A 17824-nucleotide genomic window follows, 5' to 3' on the forward strand; every position below is an offset into this window, starting at 1 on the left:
TCCCTTTGGCTCCAAACTGTCCAGTGACAGCGAACAATGCAAGTAATTCACAGCACATTTTACAATTTACAGCGATCATATATACAGACAGGCACATTTTCAGAATAATGTACAATACTCACAGTTCTGTCACAATGCCAGTGGAATCCCACAAGGCCAACAGAGCTTGACACACACTACACACCTACAATACTGTAACAGTAACTACTGTATTGTAGATTAACTCTCTGTTTGTTTGTTTGTTTGTTTGTTTGTTTGTTTGTTTGTTTGTTTGTTTGTTTGTTTGTTTGTTTGTTTGTTTGTTTGTTTGTTTGTTTGTTTGTTTGTTTGTTTGTTTGTGTTTGTGTGTGTGTGTGTGTGTGTGTGTGTGTGTGTGTGTGTGTGTGTGTGTGTGTTACTGTCAACACACCTGCAGTTACCACAGGTGTTGCTGTTTATAGTCATGTTCTAATGTAGCACTACAAAGACTCCTCTTCTGATTCGCTGTCTGTGTTGGGCTTTGTCAGTCTCTGCAGCTCCTCTCCATCCTACAACACAAAACACCTGAGAATGTAGTAACAGGCACACGTAACAGGCACACAGGCACACGTAAAGACACACAGACTTTTTTGTTCCGGTGATGACGTGAGGAGCACACACACGCGAGGTGGAGGCTCCTGAACTAATTATTTTTTTTCTTTCATAGCGGCTCTCTTGAGCAGCCTTGCTAGTTTATTCTTTTGGACAGCTTGACTCATATACAAAATGAGCAACCAAAAGCAGAAAATCGAAACAAGAAGCCATCTAGCAGCCGGCAAACTACAACCCCCCATGGCGTCCGCAGCTGCGACAGATCAACTCAATCAGAGTGATCCAGTTACCAAATCTGACTTGGAGTTGCTACTAAACAAACAGCGTGAAATCTTCAAAAATGATATGGCTACGCTGATACAGCAATCCACACAATCTTTGAAAGCCTCTGTGGCATCGCTGGGAGAGCAAATGCTGGCCTTTGACAATCGCCTAACTAAAACAGAGACAATAGTGGGCGACAACTTTGAGAAACTCAACACTACTGAGACCATTGTGAAGTCCCTCCAAACACAGAATAAGGAACTACTGGATCGAATTGAAAGCTTGGAGACTAAAGCCAACCGTCCGATTCTGAGAGTAGTTGGTATCCCAGAGGGAAGCGAAACTGGACCTGACCCAGTCAAGTTTGTGTCCGAGCTGTTAATGGAAGCTCTGGGCACAGACGTCTTCTCTACTCCCCCCACACTGGACTATGTGTACCGCTCTGGAGGAAAACCGGACCAGAAGAACCCAACGAGACCCAGAGCCATGGTCGTCTGCTTCCACTATCTCCAGGAGAAGGAGAGGGCCTCGAAATGGACCCGCCAACATGAGTGCCGGTTCCGAGAGGCCCCGCTACGATTCTACCCACACACGACGGTTGCCACGGCCAAACGACGCGCCGCCTACAACCCAATCAAACAATCTTTGTTTGAAAAACTTTAAGTCCAATTTGCTTACTGTAACGGGAGACTTATTATTTACGCCAATACATTTCTATCTGTATTTATATATTTTTCTTTTCAGTAGGCTAGTTGCTTGAACTTGTGATTTTGACAAATGAAAGAGGTCTTTTTTCCCATGCACTCTTTTTCTTTGTTGGTTTTTTGTTTTGTTTTCCTCTTCTTCCCTAGTGGTGTCTGCGTAGGTTTCCTATCTATTTTATTACTTTCTTTGTACGTTATTAGTTAGGTAAGTCCCTTGTTAAACAATCAGGATTACATCTCATTACGCCTCATTGGAGGCGCTTTGGTGGTGATTATATATGGGGGCTCTCCCCAATATGTTAGCTCTACTGTTAAAAGAGGAGGAGAGGGGGGGGAAAGAAAAAAGGAAAAAGCTGTTCATTGCTATGACTGGTTGGTGCTCTCTTGAGAGCCGCTGTGAATTGTAACTTGGGATATTGTGCGTGAGTTGAACTGAAGCTGTGCTCGGTCGTGCGGCGGACCGCGCGCCGGGGTTGGTGGGCCTGCGGGCTCATAGCGCGCCGTGGAAGCGGCGTACTGTGGTCCGGCGGGCTGCCCGCTCTCGGCGCGCGGCCCGCTGTACGGCGGGGTACAGAGCGAACTTTGCGCTCCCAGACAGTCATTCCCTTCGCCTACACCACTTGCACCCTGTTTTTGCGTGTGCGGGCGCGCACACACACACACACACGCGCGCGCGCACACACACGCACGCGCGCACACGCGCACACACACACACACACACGCACACACGCGCGCGCACACACACACACACACATTGTTAATGATTAAATAGTGAAGGATAAAATACCCTTCACCCTAATCAAAAAGTCTGCATCCATGGAATACATTTTAACAACATTTAAATCCTACTTACAATACAAATGGATGTAAGATGAGCGTATTTACAGCAACATTTCAACATCCATTCATTACTTGTATGATTATTATTACTACTACTGACACTGCTGGAATCTGCTCTCTACCATAATTTTCTACCGGAGGTCGTTTACTCTATTTTTCATTTTTCAACAAAGTCAAAGCATTTATAATATCTACAGTAGTATTGCATTACCCATGTATTACTTTTATGATTATTAGTGCTATACATTATTATTGTTAAACACGTTTGTTTTCTACCATCACTAATTACCAGAGGCTTTCTCTTTCAACAATGTCTAAGTAGCCTACCTACATTACAAATGGATGTAAGACAAACCGCTCCACAGTAATATTCCACTACCCATCAATTACTTTTATGATTATTGTTATTATTATTATTATTATTATTAACATCGCTAAAGTTTGTTCTCTATTATCACTTTCTATCAGAGTTTTGTTTTTTTTTGTTTTTTTTTACTTTATCAACATGGTTTAAGTATTTATAACATTTACAGCAGTATCTCATCACCCACTTAATACTTCCATGATTATTATTGCTATATATTATCATTGATAAATATGTTTGTTCTCTACCATCACCAATTTCAGGAGGCTTTCTTTTTCAACATTGTCTAAATACTCATAATACAAATGGATGTAAAACAAGCCTAACTACAGCAGTATTCCACTATCCATGTATTACTTTCATGATTATCACCATCATTACTGCCGTTGCTAAAATTCTCGCTCAATACCATCATTAATTATTGGTTTTATTATCATTGGTACTAATACTGGTTTTATTACTATTCCTTTCAAGACTTATTCACCTTATTAATGATAACCTTTAAAACTGCTCTAGTGGGAATTGTTTTTGATGCTGTGTACTGCCACTTGGTATGCACTGTAGCCATTACAATAGTTATTTTTTGTTTATCACTGTTAGTGTTTGTTTTTTATTTTATTTTTTTTAGCTTTAAGGCTATATTTCACTGCTCAACCATTATTGTTGTAAGACTTTTTTTTTTTTTTTTTTTTTTTGTTCTATTCTATTTTTATTATTTTTTTTTCTTTTCACATATTAATCAATATCCTCAGGCCCGTGTGCATGCATACACATGTGTGCATGCACACGAGCATATACACGTGCGCGCGCACACATCCACTTCCATACACTCCCAGAGAGGGTGCTACGGTGTGTGGACAGCTGGAGTTGAAAACAAAGTAATTTATACTGTCTGGAGCTTTGAAACTCATGCCCTATCACAATACCTGATATTATATGTTCAGGAGCCCTCACTATGATAGAGGGTTCAGAGTATAGTGCGACCGGAAGGACATAATGTTTAGGGTCCTGCAGCTAGTCTTTGCGGAGAAGACAGGCTTAGGAATAGGGTTAATGTTAGGGTTTTTAAATCTAGTCATGTTTAGTTTGATGTGTTTGTCTGTTTTATGTTTGGGGTACAAGGTCAGGTATTGGTCCTTACCATATGCCTCTCATACTGTCCATGTCACTGTCTATGTGTATTTTGTTTTGGGGGGAGGGGGGTTTTGGGTCCTGTTCATCACCATATGGCTTATTTGATCCTTTTGTTGGGGCTGGTTTGGTATACTAAGTATTACTACTCCAGCTATATTTTATCAGCATTGCTCCCCACTCCTGTTCTCTTTCTTTTTCTCTCCCTCTCCTCTCTTCTTAAATTTGTTTATTTAAGTTAGGCTAAAATTATGTCTAATTTGACCAATAGTGGCGTGCGGATGGGGGGGGGACTCCCTGAGGTTCACCTGTTGGAATACTGGGGGAATGAACAGCCCAGTTAAGAGAGGGCGTATTCTCTCCCATTTGAAACATCTTAAAACTGAGATTGCCTTCCTACAGGAAACGCACCTGACCGTAAAGGACCAACCTAGACTGAAGGCACATTGGGTGGGTCAGATCTTTCATTCAGGCTTTGACTCGAGAACACGGGGTTCTGCCATTCTAATCCATAAAAAGGTTCAATTTACTAAAAAGGATATTATCTCTGACCCTTATGGTCGTTTCATTATAGTTTCCGGATGTCTTTTTAATACACCAGTGCTCTTGGTAAACATCTACGCCCCTAACTGGGACGATGAAGCCTTTATCAATAAGATAATTTCTCTCCTGCCCGATCTGAACTCTTATCAATTGATCTTTGGACGCAAACTGTACCATTGATCCAATTTTAGATAGATCAAGCTCAAAGAAAAGACCCCTCTCCAAGATGGCTAAGGCCATATCATCATTTATGAGTCAAGTGGGATGTGTGGACCCCTGGCGTTTTCAATTTCCTGATAAAAAAGTGTTCTCATTTTTCTCGAATGTCCATAAAACTTTTACTAGAATCGACTACTTTTTCATTGATAAGCTCTTTTTACCCTCAGTTAGAAACGTTGACTACTCAGCCATTGTAATGTCAGACCACGCCCCCCTGTTGCTTGATCTTAACTTTTCGAATTTAAATAAACCTCGTCCTCCCTGGAAACTAAACCCCTTATTATTAAACGACCCTAGTTTTTGCTCACTGATCTCAAACAAAATTGACGAATTTATTTTAAACAATAAATCTGACTTAGTATCTCCATCCTTACTCTGGGAAACTTTGAAAGCCGTAATCCGTGGTGAAATTATATCATACTGCTCAAAGCATAATAAATTAAAGAAAAAGCAACAGGACCAGCTAATTGAAAACATTACAAAATTGGATAATGACTACTCAACATTTCCTTCCCCTGAAACGTATAAAGAGAGGCTAAATTTACAGATGCAATATAATTTACTTACAACAGAGAAAACCGAGAAACTGTTACTGAGGTCGAGAGGCCTCGTGTACGAACATGGAGAGAAAGCAGGCCGCTTACTGTCCCATCAGCTCAAGAAAGAGAGTGTAACTAGAAACATCCCTCAAATAAGGACCCCATCTGGTACATGCACAGTTATCCCAGCCGATATCAATAACACGTTCAAAAGCTTCTACTCTGACTTATACTCCTCTCGGTTCCCTGTAGATACCACAGATATGATGAATTTTCTTGGGGACCTCCAGTTCCCGACTCTCCACCCTGTTAAGCGCGAGACTCTAGAACAACCCTTGAATCTGAGTGAGATAAACGACTCAATTTCGACGATGCAAAATGGGAAAGCTCCTGGCCCAGACGGTTACCCAGTTGAATTTTATAAACTATTTTTTAACAAACTAGCTCCACTGTTATTGGATATGTTCAGTGATTCATTAGACCAAGGCTCCCTACCACAAACACTCACAGAAGCATCAATCTCCCTAATTCTAAAACCTGATAAAGATCCACTGAATTGTAATTCATATCGTCCCATATCCCTTTTAAATGCTGACTATAAGATTCTTGCGAAAATTGTGGCTTCACGAATGGAGACGGTTGTAGCCGACATTATTTCGACTGACCAGACAGGTTTTATTAGAGACCGCCATTCCTCATCGAATATTCGCCGTCTCCTTAATGTTATTCTCGCTCCCGCATCCTCGGAGACCCCCGAGGTGGTGGTCTCCCTGGATGCGGAGAAAGCCTTCGATAGGGTCGAGTGGGGTTACTTACTGGAGGTTCTCAAGAGGTTTGGTTTTGGTTCCAACCTGGTTTCTTTGATTTCACTTCTCTACTCAGCCCCAAAAGCCTCCGTTGTCACCAATGGGATGAACTCTCAGATGCTCACACTCTCAAGAGGCTGTAGACAGGGTTGCCCAGCAAGCCCCCTACTGTTCGCTCTTGCAATTGAGCCCCTCTCTATCGCCCTAAAGTCAGCCCCTTTTATTCAGGGAATCCGTAGATGGGGAATGGAATACAAACTCTCTCTGTATGCAGATGACCTATTGATATTCATATCCGACCCAATTTCCACCACCCCAAAGATCATTGAGCTGTTGAACAGATTCGGTACCTTCTCTGGCTACAGATTAAATTATAATAAAAGTGAATGTTTCCCAGTAAATAACTTGGCCCGTCATATTCCAGATAGATCACTGCCCTTTCGCACCTCAGATTCTGGCTTTAAATACCTGGGGGTACACATCCATAGGACTCTAGATGGGCTGTTTAGAGATAATTTTTTACCCCTTGTTGATAAACTTAAATTGGACCTACATAGATGGGGAATCATCAATATATCTCTGGCAGGGAGAGTAAATTGTGTTAAGATGAATGTTCTGCCCCGTTTTCTGTATTTATTTCAAGCTCTGCCGGTTTTTATCCCCAGATCCTTTTTTGGTAAACTGGATACACTACTCTCATCTTTTATATGGGGAGGAAAAACTCCAAGATTAAAGAAGGAATACCTACAGAGAAACAGAGATGACGGTGGCCTTGCCCTGCCTAATTTTAGGTATTATTATTGGGCTGCTAACATCTCTAAAATTACTTGCTGGGCCCACAACCCTGACCTGGACTGGTGTCAAATTGAAGCAAATTCCTGTCCCAAGACATCTCTATTGGCGTTAATCACCACTAAATTGCCTATTTCCCCTAATCAGCAAACCTCCAATCCCATTGTTTTAACCACACTGCAGATATGGTCTCAATTCAGAACCTTCTTTGGCCTCCGTGAAATATCCCTCTATAGCCCTATAAATAACAACCACTTATTTGCCCCGGCAAGGACAGACCCAGGTTACTCCATGTGGCATAGACGGGGTCTCTCTAAATTAAAGGATTTATACATAGATGGAATTTTTGCTAACTTCGGGGAACTGGCAACTAAATATGAACTCCCAAACTCTCACCTGTTTAGATACTTTCAAATTCGCAATTTTGCCAGAACATATAATCCCTCATTCCCTAACATTCCGGCCAGATCAGGGGTGGAGTCTATCTTGGATGCTCCCAGGCAGGTAAAGGGCCTCATGTCTTCTATTTATAATTATAACATTATATCCTCTTTAAGGGTCACCTCTCTGGATAGAATTAAAACAGGGTGGGAGGGGGAACTTGGGGAACCCATCACAGACGATATCTGGAATCAAGCTCAGATCCGAGTGAATGGCAGTACCTCGTGTGCTCGACTTAGCCTGATACAACTCAAAGTCTTACACCGCTCTCATTATAGCAAAGCCAAACTGTCTAGAATATACCCTACTGTGGATGACAGCTGTGATAGATGCCAAACATCCCCGGCAAATCTAACCCATATGTTTTGGTCTTGTCCTCGTTTGGAGAGTTACTGGGTTACTATATTTAGACACTTATCACAAATGTTTAACATTAGCTTACAGCCCAGCCCTGTAACTGCTATCTTTGGGGTCCTGCCCAAAGATCAGACTTTTAATAAATTAACACAGAATGGTATTGCCTTTCTTACATTGCTGGCACGGAGGAAAATCCTCCTAGAGTGGAAATCTCCTTGTGCCCCGAAACCAGATCTATGGCTGAAAGATGTAATGTTATTCCTGAAACTAGAGAAAATTAAATTTGACTTAAGAGGATCACCAGGTGGATTTATGTCCGCCTGGGGCTCCATAATAACCTATCTTACCAATCTGACGAGACTACCTGAGGCCACATAAGGTTGCCTGTGACAAAACCCCTCCACTGATCTGGAAACCCCCCCCCCCCCCCCACCTGCCCTTCACGCCGTCACACTGTCTTCCTACCTTTGTCTACTTTGCTTTCTACTGGGGAGGAGGGGAGAGGGAGAGAAAGAGGGGGAAAGGAGTATTCTTAGGTTATGTTTTTTTTTTTTCTTTTTTCTTTTTTTCTTCTCTTTTCCCCTTTATAACATGTTGTGGACTTTGCTGATTTAACATAATGTTTTTCTTTTTCTTAGGATCTTTTTTATTTATTTTTATTTTTATCTATTCATTTTCATGTGGTGAAACGAACGGGGACTAAAGACCCATGAGGGAGGGAGGGAGGGAGGGTATGGGGAAAATTGAATGTTGTGTCGAACTGAACCAGCCCTGTACTCTGAACCAGCTAAGTGTTAAACGTTATGTTTAGTGAATTGTACTGTACTGTCTGTCTTTGTACATATGAAAAAGAAAAAGGCATGAGTCTTATTGTATCCGCAACTATAACTATTGTAACCTGCTATTAATGCCGAATAAAAATCATAAACACAGAATGTAGTAAAGTTCCACTACTGTTTGTGGTCAATGCAGGACAATTTTCCAAAAAGGTAGGTACAGTAGGTAGGTATGAAGGTAAATAAATACACACACACACTAAGACAGGTTCTAATAATGGCATGTCTCCCATGTGGATCTCAGACTTCATGTGGCCAGTCTATGACGAATGACTCCATATTTTGGGCAAGGTTTCAGCTCAATTTGACCACCATTCACTCGCATTATAGAATGGCAATTGATGTCCCATTGTATATCACCATGGAGAGATCCAGTCCTCCAGTTGCGGACGAGGTCTCTCCATAGAGCATGACAGTTTAACAGTTTACTGGCAGCAATGACTGGCAGTAGCACTCGTTTCGATTTGCCTTGTTTAGCATGCATTTAGCCTCGTCAAGAAGGCATTTAGCTATATTTTTTTCCACCATTGTTGTTTTAATCAGTGTTCATTTCAACGTACTGGACAACCCTAGCTTCTGAGTAGGGTCGGTCAGTGCGCTCAACGACAACGCACAGACTGCACTGAATGTGGGAATGACAACACACCGACTGCACTTAATGTGGGAACGACAACGCACCGACTGCACTGAATGTGGGAACGACAACACACCGACTGCACTGAATGTGGGAACGACAACACACCGACTACACTGAATGTGGGAACGACAACGCACCGACTGCACTGAATGTGGGAACGATAACGCACCGACTGCACTTAATGTGGGAACGATAACGCACCGACTGCACTGAATGTGGGAACGACAACACACCGACTGCACTTAATGTGGGAACGACAACGAAACGACTGCACTTAATGTGGGAACGATGACGCACCAACTGCACTGAATGTGGGAACGACAACACACCGACTGCACTTAATGTGGGAACGACAACGCACCGACTGAACTGAACGTGGGAACGACAACACACCGACTGCACTGAATGTGGAAACGACAGTGCATAGTTCCGAACCCTAGATTATACCATTATACATTATTTTAAGATTATTATTATTATTATTATACTATTATCATACCATTATATATTATATTACACAATTATATTTACTATTATTGTTATTATATTATACTGCTTTTATAACTGCTATTATTATCATTGCTGCCATAGCTCTGCTGTTGCAACTACTTGTATTATTGTTATTGCTGTGATAGCTCTTACTACTGCTGTGGCTACTACTTGTATTTTGGTAATTGCCGTCCTAGTTCCTGCTACTGTTGTTGCTACTACTTGTATTATTGTTATTGCTGTGATAGTTTTTTTTTTAGTGTTGTTGGTATAGTTGCTTTTACGTGTATCTCTCTCCCCATCTTTCTCTTCGTCCCTCCGTCACTCTCCTCTCTCTTTCCACCCGACACGGTCGAGGTCGAACTGATGATAAGCCCACTGATACTGCGGGAGCCAACCTAAGATACACCAAGGAGGGGAGCGGGTGCACCACCTACGTGGACACACTGCGGCATGACAGCAACAATGTAGAGTTCCAGACCCCGATGCTGCACAGGGTCCCGAGTTGGAGGATTTACTACCGTAATAACAGAAAAGTGGGGGGAGCCTTCATATCAGGGTTGTGCTAATTTTTAACAGGCACATTTACAAAGCCTCCAAACATTTGACACATGACTGGTCTTTTGCCAAATCGAAATTTTAGAATGCCAACGATACATTCTGAATTTACACAATACACTTTTAAAGAGGTTCCAGTAAAACCATACCATTCACACAAAAATATTGTTGTTATGGCAAGATGCAGGTAATAAAGCTGCCAAGAAGCAATACGGACTCAAGGTCAGTGTCCTCACAAGCCCCTTTTACAGATCAGCTCCGTCTAATAACTCTCTCTCCCCGACGAAATTCACTGCGTTAACCAAATCAAGTTAAGCGAGGTATGAGTTTAAATGCTGTTTTCATTGAAGGGAATCAGGTTTCTTTCCCCACTGAAGAAATCACATTACACAGAATTGAGCCCCAGGGTTTACACACAAAGCTAGGTCTGTGTGTCCTAATGTAGTGGGGGGGGGACTGTGAAAGGCGTGCAAAAAGGGAAAATAAGCTTTTAAATTTGTGCGTATGTTAGGCCTGTCACAATTATTAAATAATCACCTAATCGCAATGATTTGAGATAGTCACAATTATTTTGCATAATCGTGTTCCTACATTTTCAAAAATTGCGGAAATTACTAGCTTGTATATGGGCTATTTCCACGATTTTTAAATACATTTTATAAGTAGAAATGATTAAATATGGCCTATTTTGGCCATAGTACATTAATCATTTTGATTATATGGTACTGGCCATTGCTCATCATTTCTTTGTATATTGGAAGTTATTCGTCTTATCTGCTCTGTACAAATTTGTTCAAGTGTTCAATGCCAAATAACACAATTCAAATTGTTAATCACTCGATTTGTGTGACAATTAATCGTCAAGTACACTTTCTTGAGTGTGACAGCCCTACGTTGCTCACCCCTCTCGAGCGCTCAAACACCTCTCCATTGATGACACGGAGCTTCTCCTGCTGCAGGCTGTATTCCAGGTCCTTGGGCCTGCTGCCGTTGTAGATGAAGATAGCCAGCAGCACAATGGGGGCTTGCAGGAAGAAGTCCAGAGAGGGGCGGAAATCAAAGAGGAAGAGGGAGAGGGTGGTCACCAGCACGGTGGTGATCTGGCCTGTCAACACGTGGAACATGTTGTCTCTGAACTTCAGGATGAAGGCCACAGATAGACCCAGGGCGGCTGAAGACAAGATAGAAGATATTTGGGAGCGGTTAAGAACCAAAACTCTACTGTAAGGTACAGGACTTGTATGGTTTCAGTAAATACTGATACTAGTATGGTGTACGATTACTTTCTCAAATGTTAAATGCAAAGCCCGGATGCTGTTGAATTACAGATTAGCACAGATAATTCAGCACACTTTATCAAGCTAACATTTATTAAAGGAGAATTTCGGACTAGCCTTTTCCTTACCTTATACGATGTTATTATGTCCTAGGACAAGTGTTACAGTAGAATATTTTCATAACTCCATCCCGAGTCCACCGCAGCTAAAAACCCGAGCGGACGATCCGTGCGCTAGATCGCATATTTTAATCTAATTTAATTTTTTGTTTTTGTTGATATCTGACGGTCATATTGACAGAAACCTAACCAGTAACCACAGTGTTTTTGTCCCAAATGGGCCGCCGTCGTGTTTACAAGCTGAATTCTCTACTGTACCACTCGTCCTAGGACATAATAACATCATATAAAGGTAAGGAAAAGGCTAGTCCGAAATTGTCCTTTAATATCATTACTTGATAGTTATGGTTATGTTATTCTTGTTTTGAGACTGTAATTACCAGTGACCAGCACCAGCCCCAGGGAGTAGATGTTATGCCCATGGAGAAGGCCGCAGTGCAGGGTGAGTCCCCGTGCCTCCCTGCCCAACCCCAAGGTCAGACCGTTGAACACCAAGCCAAATATATACCTACAAAATAGAACGGGATTATCCACATTAGCCATCTCTAAGTGATCACAATCATCTACCATCAACACTGCCTGATGTCGTCAAGCCGTTAAGACTGATTTATACTTCATCATGCAACTGTGTTACACACCAAAAACAGCCAGTCTATAAGCCCACTTATAGGTCTTATAGATCTGCTATTCTTGGTCCGTGATGCCATCGTATAACAGAGCACATTGGTGAACCGGATGCTCACAGTTTACTATTCTGGATGAAGATGCTCTCCGTGACCTGGTCTCCCTCCTTGAGGATCTTCTCGTTGTAGATGTTGGCCATGGCGGATATGAAGCACTGCAGGAGGAGCAGGACGTGACCCACCCCCAGCGAGCGAAGCCTCTCCACCACCTTGTCCCTCCAGGCCTGTCCTGGGAGGGACGACACCCACGACTCACTGGCACTGGGACGCAGGGGGCAGAAACATGTCAGACAAAAAGGTGAACGGATACACAGCAAAACCCGTTAAGGGCTTCCCACACCAGTGATTCCCAACGCAACGAGTAGCAACTTGCAACAGAATTTGCAATGATATAAAACTGGACCAAGCCGGGACCGATTCTGTTTCACAGCAGCGTTATTGTCATGTTCCCTCTGGGATATGGGATATAAACAGCAGACTGGGCCAACAGTGACAGAAGGTGACAGATATCAAATCGAGGATAGAGATAGTTTACATTTTCCATAGCACAACCTATTATATTGTATTCATATATTGTATACTCTAAACATATGAAATACTGTAGCAATACGATGTCCTTTCCTTTCTCCCATTTGCTCGCTTTATTTTTCTTTCTCCCTCTTGTCAGGTGTGTAAAAACTAAACACATGCTATTTGTGTGTGTGTGTGTGTGTGTGTGTGTGTGTGTGTGTGTGTGTGTGTGTGTGTGTGTGTGTGTGTGTGTGTGTGTGTGTGTGTGTGTGTGTGTGTGTGTGTGTGTGTGTGTGTGTGTCAGAGCAAGAGAAAGAGAGAGAGAGAGGGAGAGATGTTAAAATGGCAAATTAGTGTGAGCAACGCATTTGTGATCAGAACATATCATGAATCGCTTTAAACTGTACATTATATTTTATATTTTGTACCGTTGTTTGTTTCACTGTCGTCTGTCCAGTTGTTTGAATGTTGAATGTTTAATGGACCACAATGGAAACAAGCCTTTGGCTTTTTTGTGTCTCATCCATTTGGCGTTTTTAGCCGTTGTGCTGCTGTACTTTTACAAATGTCAATAAAATACTTAATCATGTGGGTACAACGCACAAATCCGTTCATCTTTTTCGTTATCACTGCCATACCTGCTGTTTCTCATCTGATCCAGCAGTTGTGTGTAGAGCAGGCAGGAGTTGGAGGGGGGAGACAGGGGGGAGGAGCGGAGACCTGGCATAGCTATGGAGTGCTGGCTGGCCCCTGACCCCGTCGTCAGGGAGACGATGGACAAAAAGAGGACGACCAAAGCTGCCCACTGGACCCAGGACAATCGCCTCCTGGTGTTAGGAAGAGGAAACACATGTGACCAGTGGTGTAAAGTAACATGTACTCAAGTACTGTACTTAAATACAATTTTGAGGCACTTTTACTTTACTGGAGTATTTCCAATGTTCTATACTTTGTACTTCTAATACCAAATATTGCACTTTTACTCCACTACAATTATTTGAAAACTTTAGTTACTAGTTACTTTTGATTATAATTATAAAACATACATTAACCACTTCAGCCCTATATATATTTCGGCCTTTTCAAAATAGCCGATCTACAAGCTCGCAATGCGACATTGTTGTGAGCTTGTAGATCGGCTATTTTCAAAATGTTTTTATACATTTTCCACTTGTGAAATGGGACACATGCACAATGAGTACTTTTACTTTTGGTACTTTAAGTATATTTTGATGCCAATACCTGTACTTTTACTTTTACAAACCTTTTGAATACTGGAATTTTACTTGTAACAGAGTATTTTTTTAATTGCAGTACTGATTATTTTACTTAAGTAAAACATGTGAGTACTTCTTCCATCACTGCATGTGACCGTTTTTAATCAAAGGATAATAACATTGATAGAGAACTATGTACTACATACATTTATTACAAACTATCAGACCTACGGCCTCTAGGCTTTATTACCAAAACAAAATGGGGGATGCAGCAAAGTGCACCGACTGAATGACGCAGTCACCTCGTCACTTATGTTTTTATTATCAGGTACACACAGATATGAAGGCCTCCGTTGTCCAACCACAAAAGAACTGAACATAACACTCACTTAAGTACCAGTCTGAACAGTATGGCTGTGGTCAGGATGACAAAGTTGGAGAATAACACCGCCATGGCCTGTGGAGGAGGGTAGGGTTTAAAGATAATAAATACTGATTGTGGAGCTTACCTACTGCTGCAGCAGTAGAACAACAACACAGTGCATAGAACATCAAAGATGGGACTTCCAAAACCTGGTATAAAACTGGCAACAAAGGCTTTTGGTTAAGTTGTCATCAGGACTTGGGTGATTCGTGGCTCAAGACTCTCTGACATCACACAACAATATGTGTAAAAGTAAAGCTTGAGAAGCCATTCTAAAAACCTATTTGTGTAGCTATTTCAGGGGCCACAATTCAAGCTAAATATGAAAAACATTTTGTTTAGGTGTCCAGAAAAACACACAGATTGTTAGGCTTAGTTGAGCATTAATCATAAAACAAAGTGTTGAATGGACAGTGACAATCCAGATTTACAACATACTTATGTGTGTACACAACAGGTGTACATAGAACCTATTGTTGTTGCTGGTAAATAACTCACCGGCTGCAGGTATGTCATGACGTAGAAGATGATGAGGTTGTCCAGGAAGTAGAGGAAGGCAGGGACAGACCACTTAAGGAAACGGAGGAAGGACGGACCGGAGGAAAAGCCCAGGTCTTTGCATGAGCGGCCCTCTGTGGAGAAAGAAAAACAGTCAGTGACACGATCACACACAAATTTACCAATGTAAACACACAGCTGTCCCTTTTATCAATGGGAGCCTTACCTCGAACTATGACCCTGAGTGACATGACCAGACAGAAAAGCAGTTTGAGCGCCTCAGCCAACAGATTGACAGATGCAGGGAGGAAGTCATACTGATTCTCTGCACACAGACCATTAAGAAAGAAACACAGTCAGTTAACAAGAAGCACTCAGTTAACAAGAAGATGGAATGCACTTCAAACTTCGACACAGGCGTCAATGTGACTTTTAGAGAAAACAGCACTTGTAAATGTTATGTTACTGACAATGAATAAGAACAAAAGGAGCAGATGTCTAACTTCACAGGTTTATAAAGAGATAAACTGCCATATTTACACTCAATTGTAATGCCATATTTACACTCAATTGTAACGCTATCTGCCTAAGTGTCTTTTAGGCACCTGCATTGGCAGAGAATTTGAGCAGCAGGATGCGGCTAGTCCCCAAGGTGACGAAGCCCAGGCCAAGTGCTAGAGTGTAGGCAGACGAGCGGGAGCACAGCCTGGAGCAGGGACGGCAGCAGACCATGGCTGCAGCTGGGACAGGGCTGGAGGCTCGATCCTCTCACATTCAAAGCCACGCTAACACAGGGAAAGCACAAACACAGCCTTCTGATGTACTACTGTCATGGTATATGATATGAACATTAAATTAAAGCACCGGCCCGTCCTGTCCACCCTAGTAAGGTGCACTTGACCAGAATCCACACAGTACAGCAGGGTTTCTCAAAGTGGGTGCCGTGATGGCAGTCCAGGGGTGCTGCGGAATACTTTGATAATATTTGGAATTTATAAATATGACTTATAAAATGTTTTTTTTAATGACTTTAAATATCAAGTACAAAGTTATTTTCAATCAGTTCTTAGTGAGACTTTCAATCTCAAGTCTCTTAGCCATCTCTAGGATATAAGTCCAAAGTGATTGAAATCACAAAATGGGAAAGTGAACGTATGCTTTCAACTGTGTGTGTTCATTCGAAATGTGTGGTCTCCATCCTCATCGTATAATATGAGAATAGTAATAATCATTATAAACATTACAAATATAGTTATAGTAGGGCCTATCATACTGTTGTTTAAAATAGCAATGTAGTATGCCATGAATATACTGTAGGTGGTAGAGTCAGTGAATAGTAACAATGTTACTTAGCACTGCTGAGGGTGTATATTGTTGTATTATTAACCTATTGAGACCAGGAAAGCATCTGTGTCATTTTAGATTTCTTTGGCTATTCAAAAATATTATTTCCGAAAAATATAGCAACATAAGTTTGCTATATATTTTTTAATAATTAGCTAAAATAGCAACATGGTAGGATTTAGAGGACATTTGTGTCTTAATGGTATGTTGCACACATATATATATATATATATATATATATATATATATATATATATATATTTACACACACACACACACACACACACACACACACACACACACACACACACACACACACACACACATAAAACAAGCATACACCTGCCTGCAGTAAGTGCATGTTTACAGTACATTATCATGGAAAGAACTCAGTCACAAAACACGTACCTATCTGTCTGATATACTGTTATAACAACTGAAAGATGCAACATCATTTTCACAGATTAAACTGACACCTATAAGAATAATAATCAAAACAAGACAATCACAGAGTCTGAAAATGACCAAACAAAACGCCCAGCTCTTCAATAAGTCACACATTGTCTGTGGTCAGATCATATAGCGAGGAGATCTTCACATTGCAAAGGCGAAATGCTTGGATTAAATAAACTTACATTTCAGTATCCAGCTGTTTCTACAAGACATTGATGCAGATACATTGTTTGTTGTATGACGTTTCCTGGTTGTTCTCAGTGTTGCCAGATTTTGTGAGAGAAATAAGGAACCAGGTCTATGAAACCAAGCCCAAAAGAAGTGATGGGCTACGGCAATTTGAAAATAGCCAATCTACGAGGCTGCAATCTGCTTTTTTTCTTTTTTAAAGAGAAAAATAATCTTGGGGGGAAAAATAGCGCAATTTTGGGACATTTTTGAAATATTTTCACAAAACAAATTGGGGGGAGTCCCTTGCACAAAATATTTTCATGTGGGGGGTCTGTGGACAAATCATAGACTGTAGAAAGAAGGGACAAATGCATATTAATTTGGGGTTCATTGACATTAAAATGTTTCAGAACCACTGGTTTAAATACTAGTAGGAAACAAGACCAAATAAGAAACTACACTTTAGAAACGAGCCCCAAAAAACGCAACCTACCGAACTTCACAGAAAAATAAGCCCAAAGTCGCTTATAATAAGTGGACATGGCAACCCTGCTTATTCTGTATGCGCGCACGCGCTCTACAGAAGTTATCAGTCTTGCTTCCCATAGCCAGAAGGGACAGCCGTGCAGTGATTGGCTACTTGGTTCTCCCGGCAACCACTGAAATCCCTCAGTATTTCTGACCAATGTAATGTTGATCTTTTATTGTATCTTTTTACTCCTTATGTATACTTTGTTAACTTAATGTAATAGTATTTGTGTGTGTTTAGTTGTCAAATCTGGTGCGTGACAGTAAACTCATGGTAAGCAGTGGTGGATTTTTTACTTTACTGGAGTATTTCCAATTTGCAATACTTTTACTTCTACTCCACTACATCTCAGAGGCAAATGTTGTACTTTTACTCCACTAGCATTATTTGACAACTTTAGTTACTATTTACTTTGTATATTTTGAATATTATTACAAATTTTAAATTAACCACTTCGTCTACTCATACTTTTACTTGAGTAGAGAAATGTGTGTACTTCTTCCACCACT

General features: G+C 41.2%; 1 protein-coding gene across 1 annotated transcript in view; it reads right to left on the reverse strand.

The window, feature by feature from the left end:
* Window positions 1-16893, reverse strand: part of slc35a5 (solute carrier family 35 member A5) — a 17498-nt gene extending 605 nt beyond the window's left edge. The window contains exons 1-10 of the mRNA XM_084084988.1: window positions 16798-16893; window positions 15424-15603; window positions 15045-15143; window positions 14819-14952; window positions 14286-14353; window positions 13318-13506; window positions 12230-12430; window positions 11867-11994; window positions 10993-11261; window positions 1-527 (exon numbers count right to left, since the gene is read on the reverse strand). The exon at window positions 1-527 is cut by the window's left edge and continues 605 nt beyond it. Coding sequence (XP_083941114.1) covers window positions 459-527; window positions 10993-11261; window positions 11867-11994; window positions 12230-12430; window positions 13318-13506; window positions 14286-14353; window positions 14819-14952; window positions 15045-15143; window positions 15424-15550 — 1284 coding nt within the window. The 5' untranslated portion in view covers window positions 15551-15603; window positions 16798-16893 and the 3' untranslated portion in view covers window positions 1-458. The remainder of the gene's footprint in view (window positions 528-10992; window positions 11262-11866; window positions 11995-12229; window positions 12431-13317; window positions 13507-14285; window positions 14354-14818; window positions 14953-15044; window positions 15144-15423; window positions 15604-16797) is intronic.
* Between the last annotated feature and the right edge of the window lie 931 nt (window positions 16894-17824).

Source organism: Gymnoscopelus microlampas, assembly GCF_963454915.1.
Source record: "Gymnoscopelus microlampas genome assembly, chromosome: 17".
Taxonomy (NCBI): Eukaryota; Metazoa; Chordata; class Actinopteri; order Myctophiformes; family Myctophidae; genus Gymnoscopelus; species Gymnoscopelus microlampas.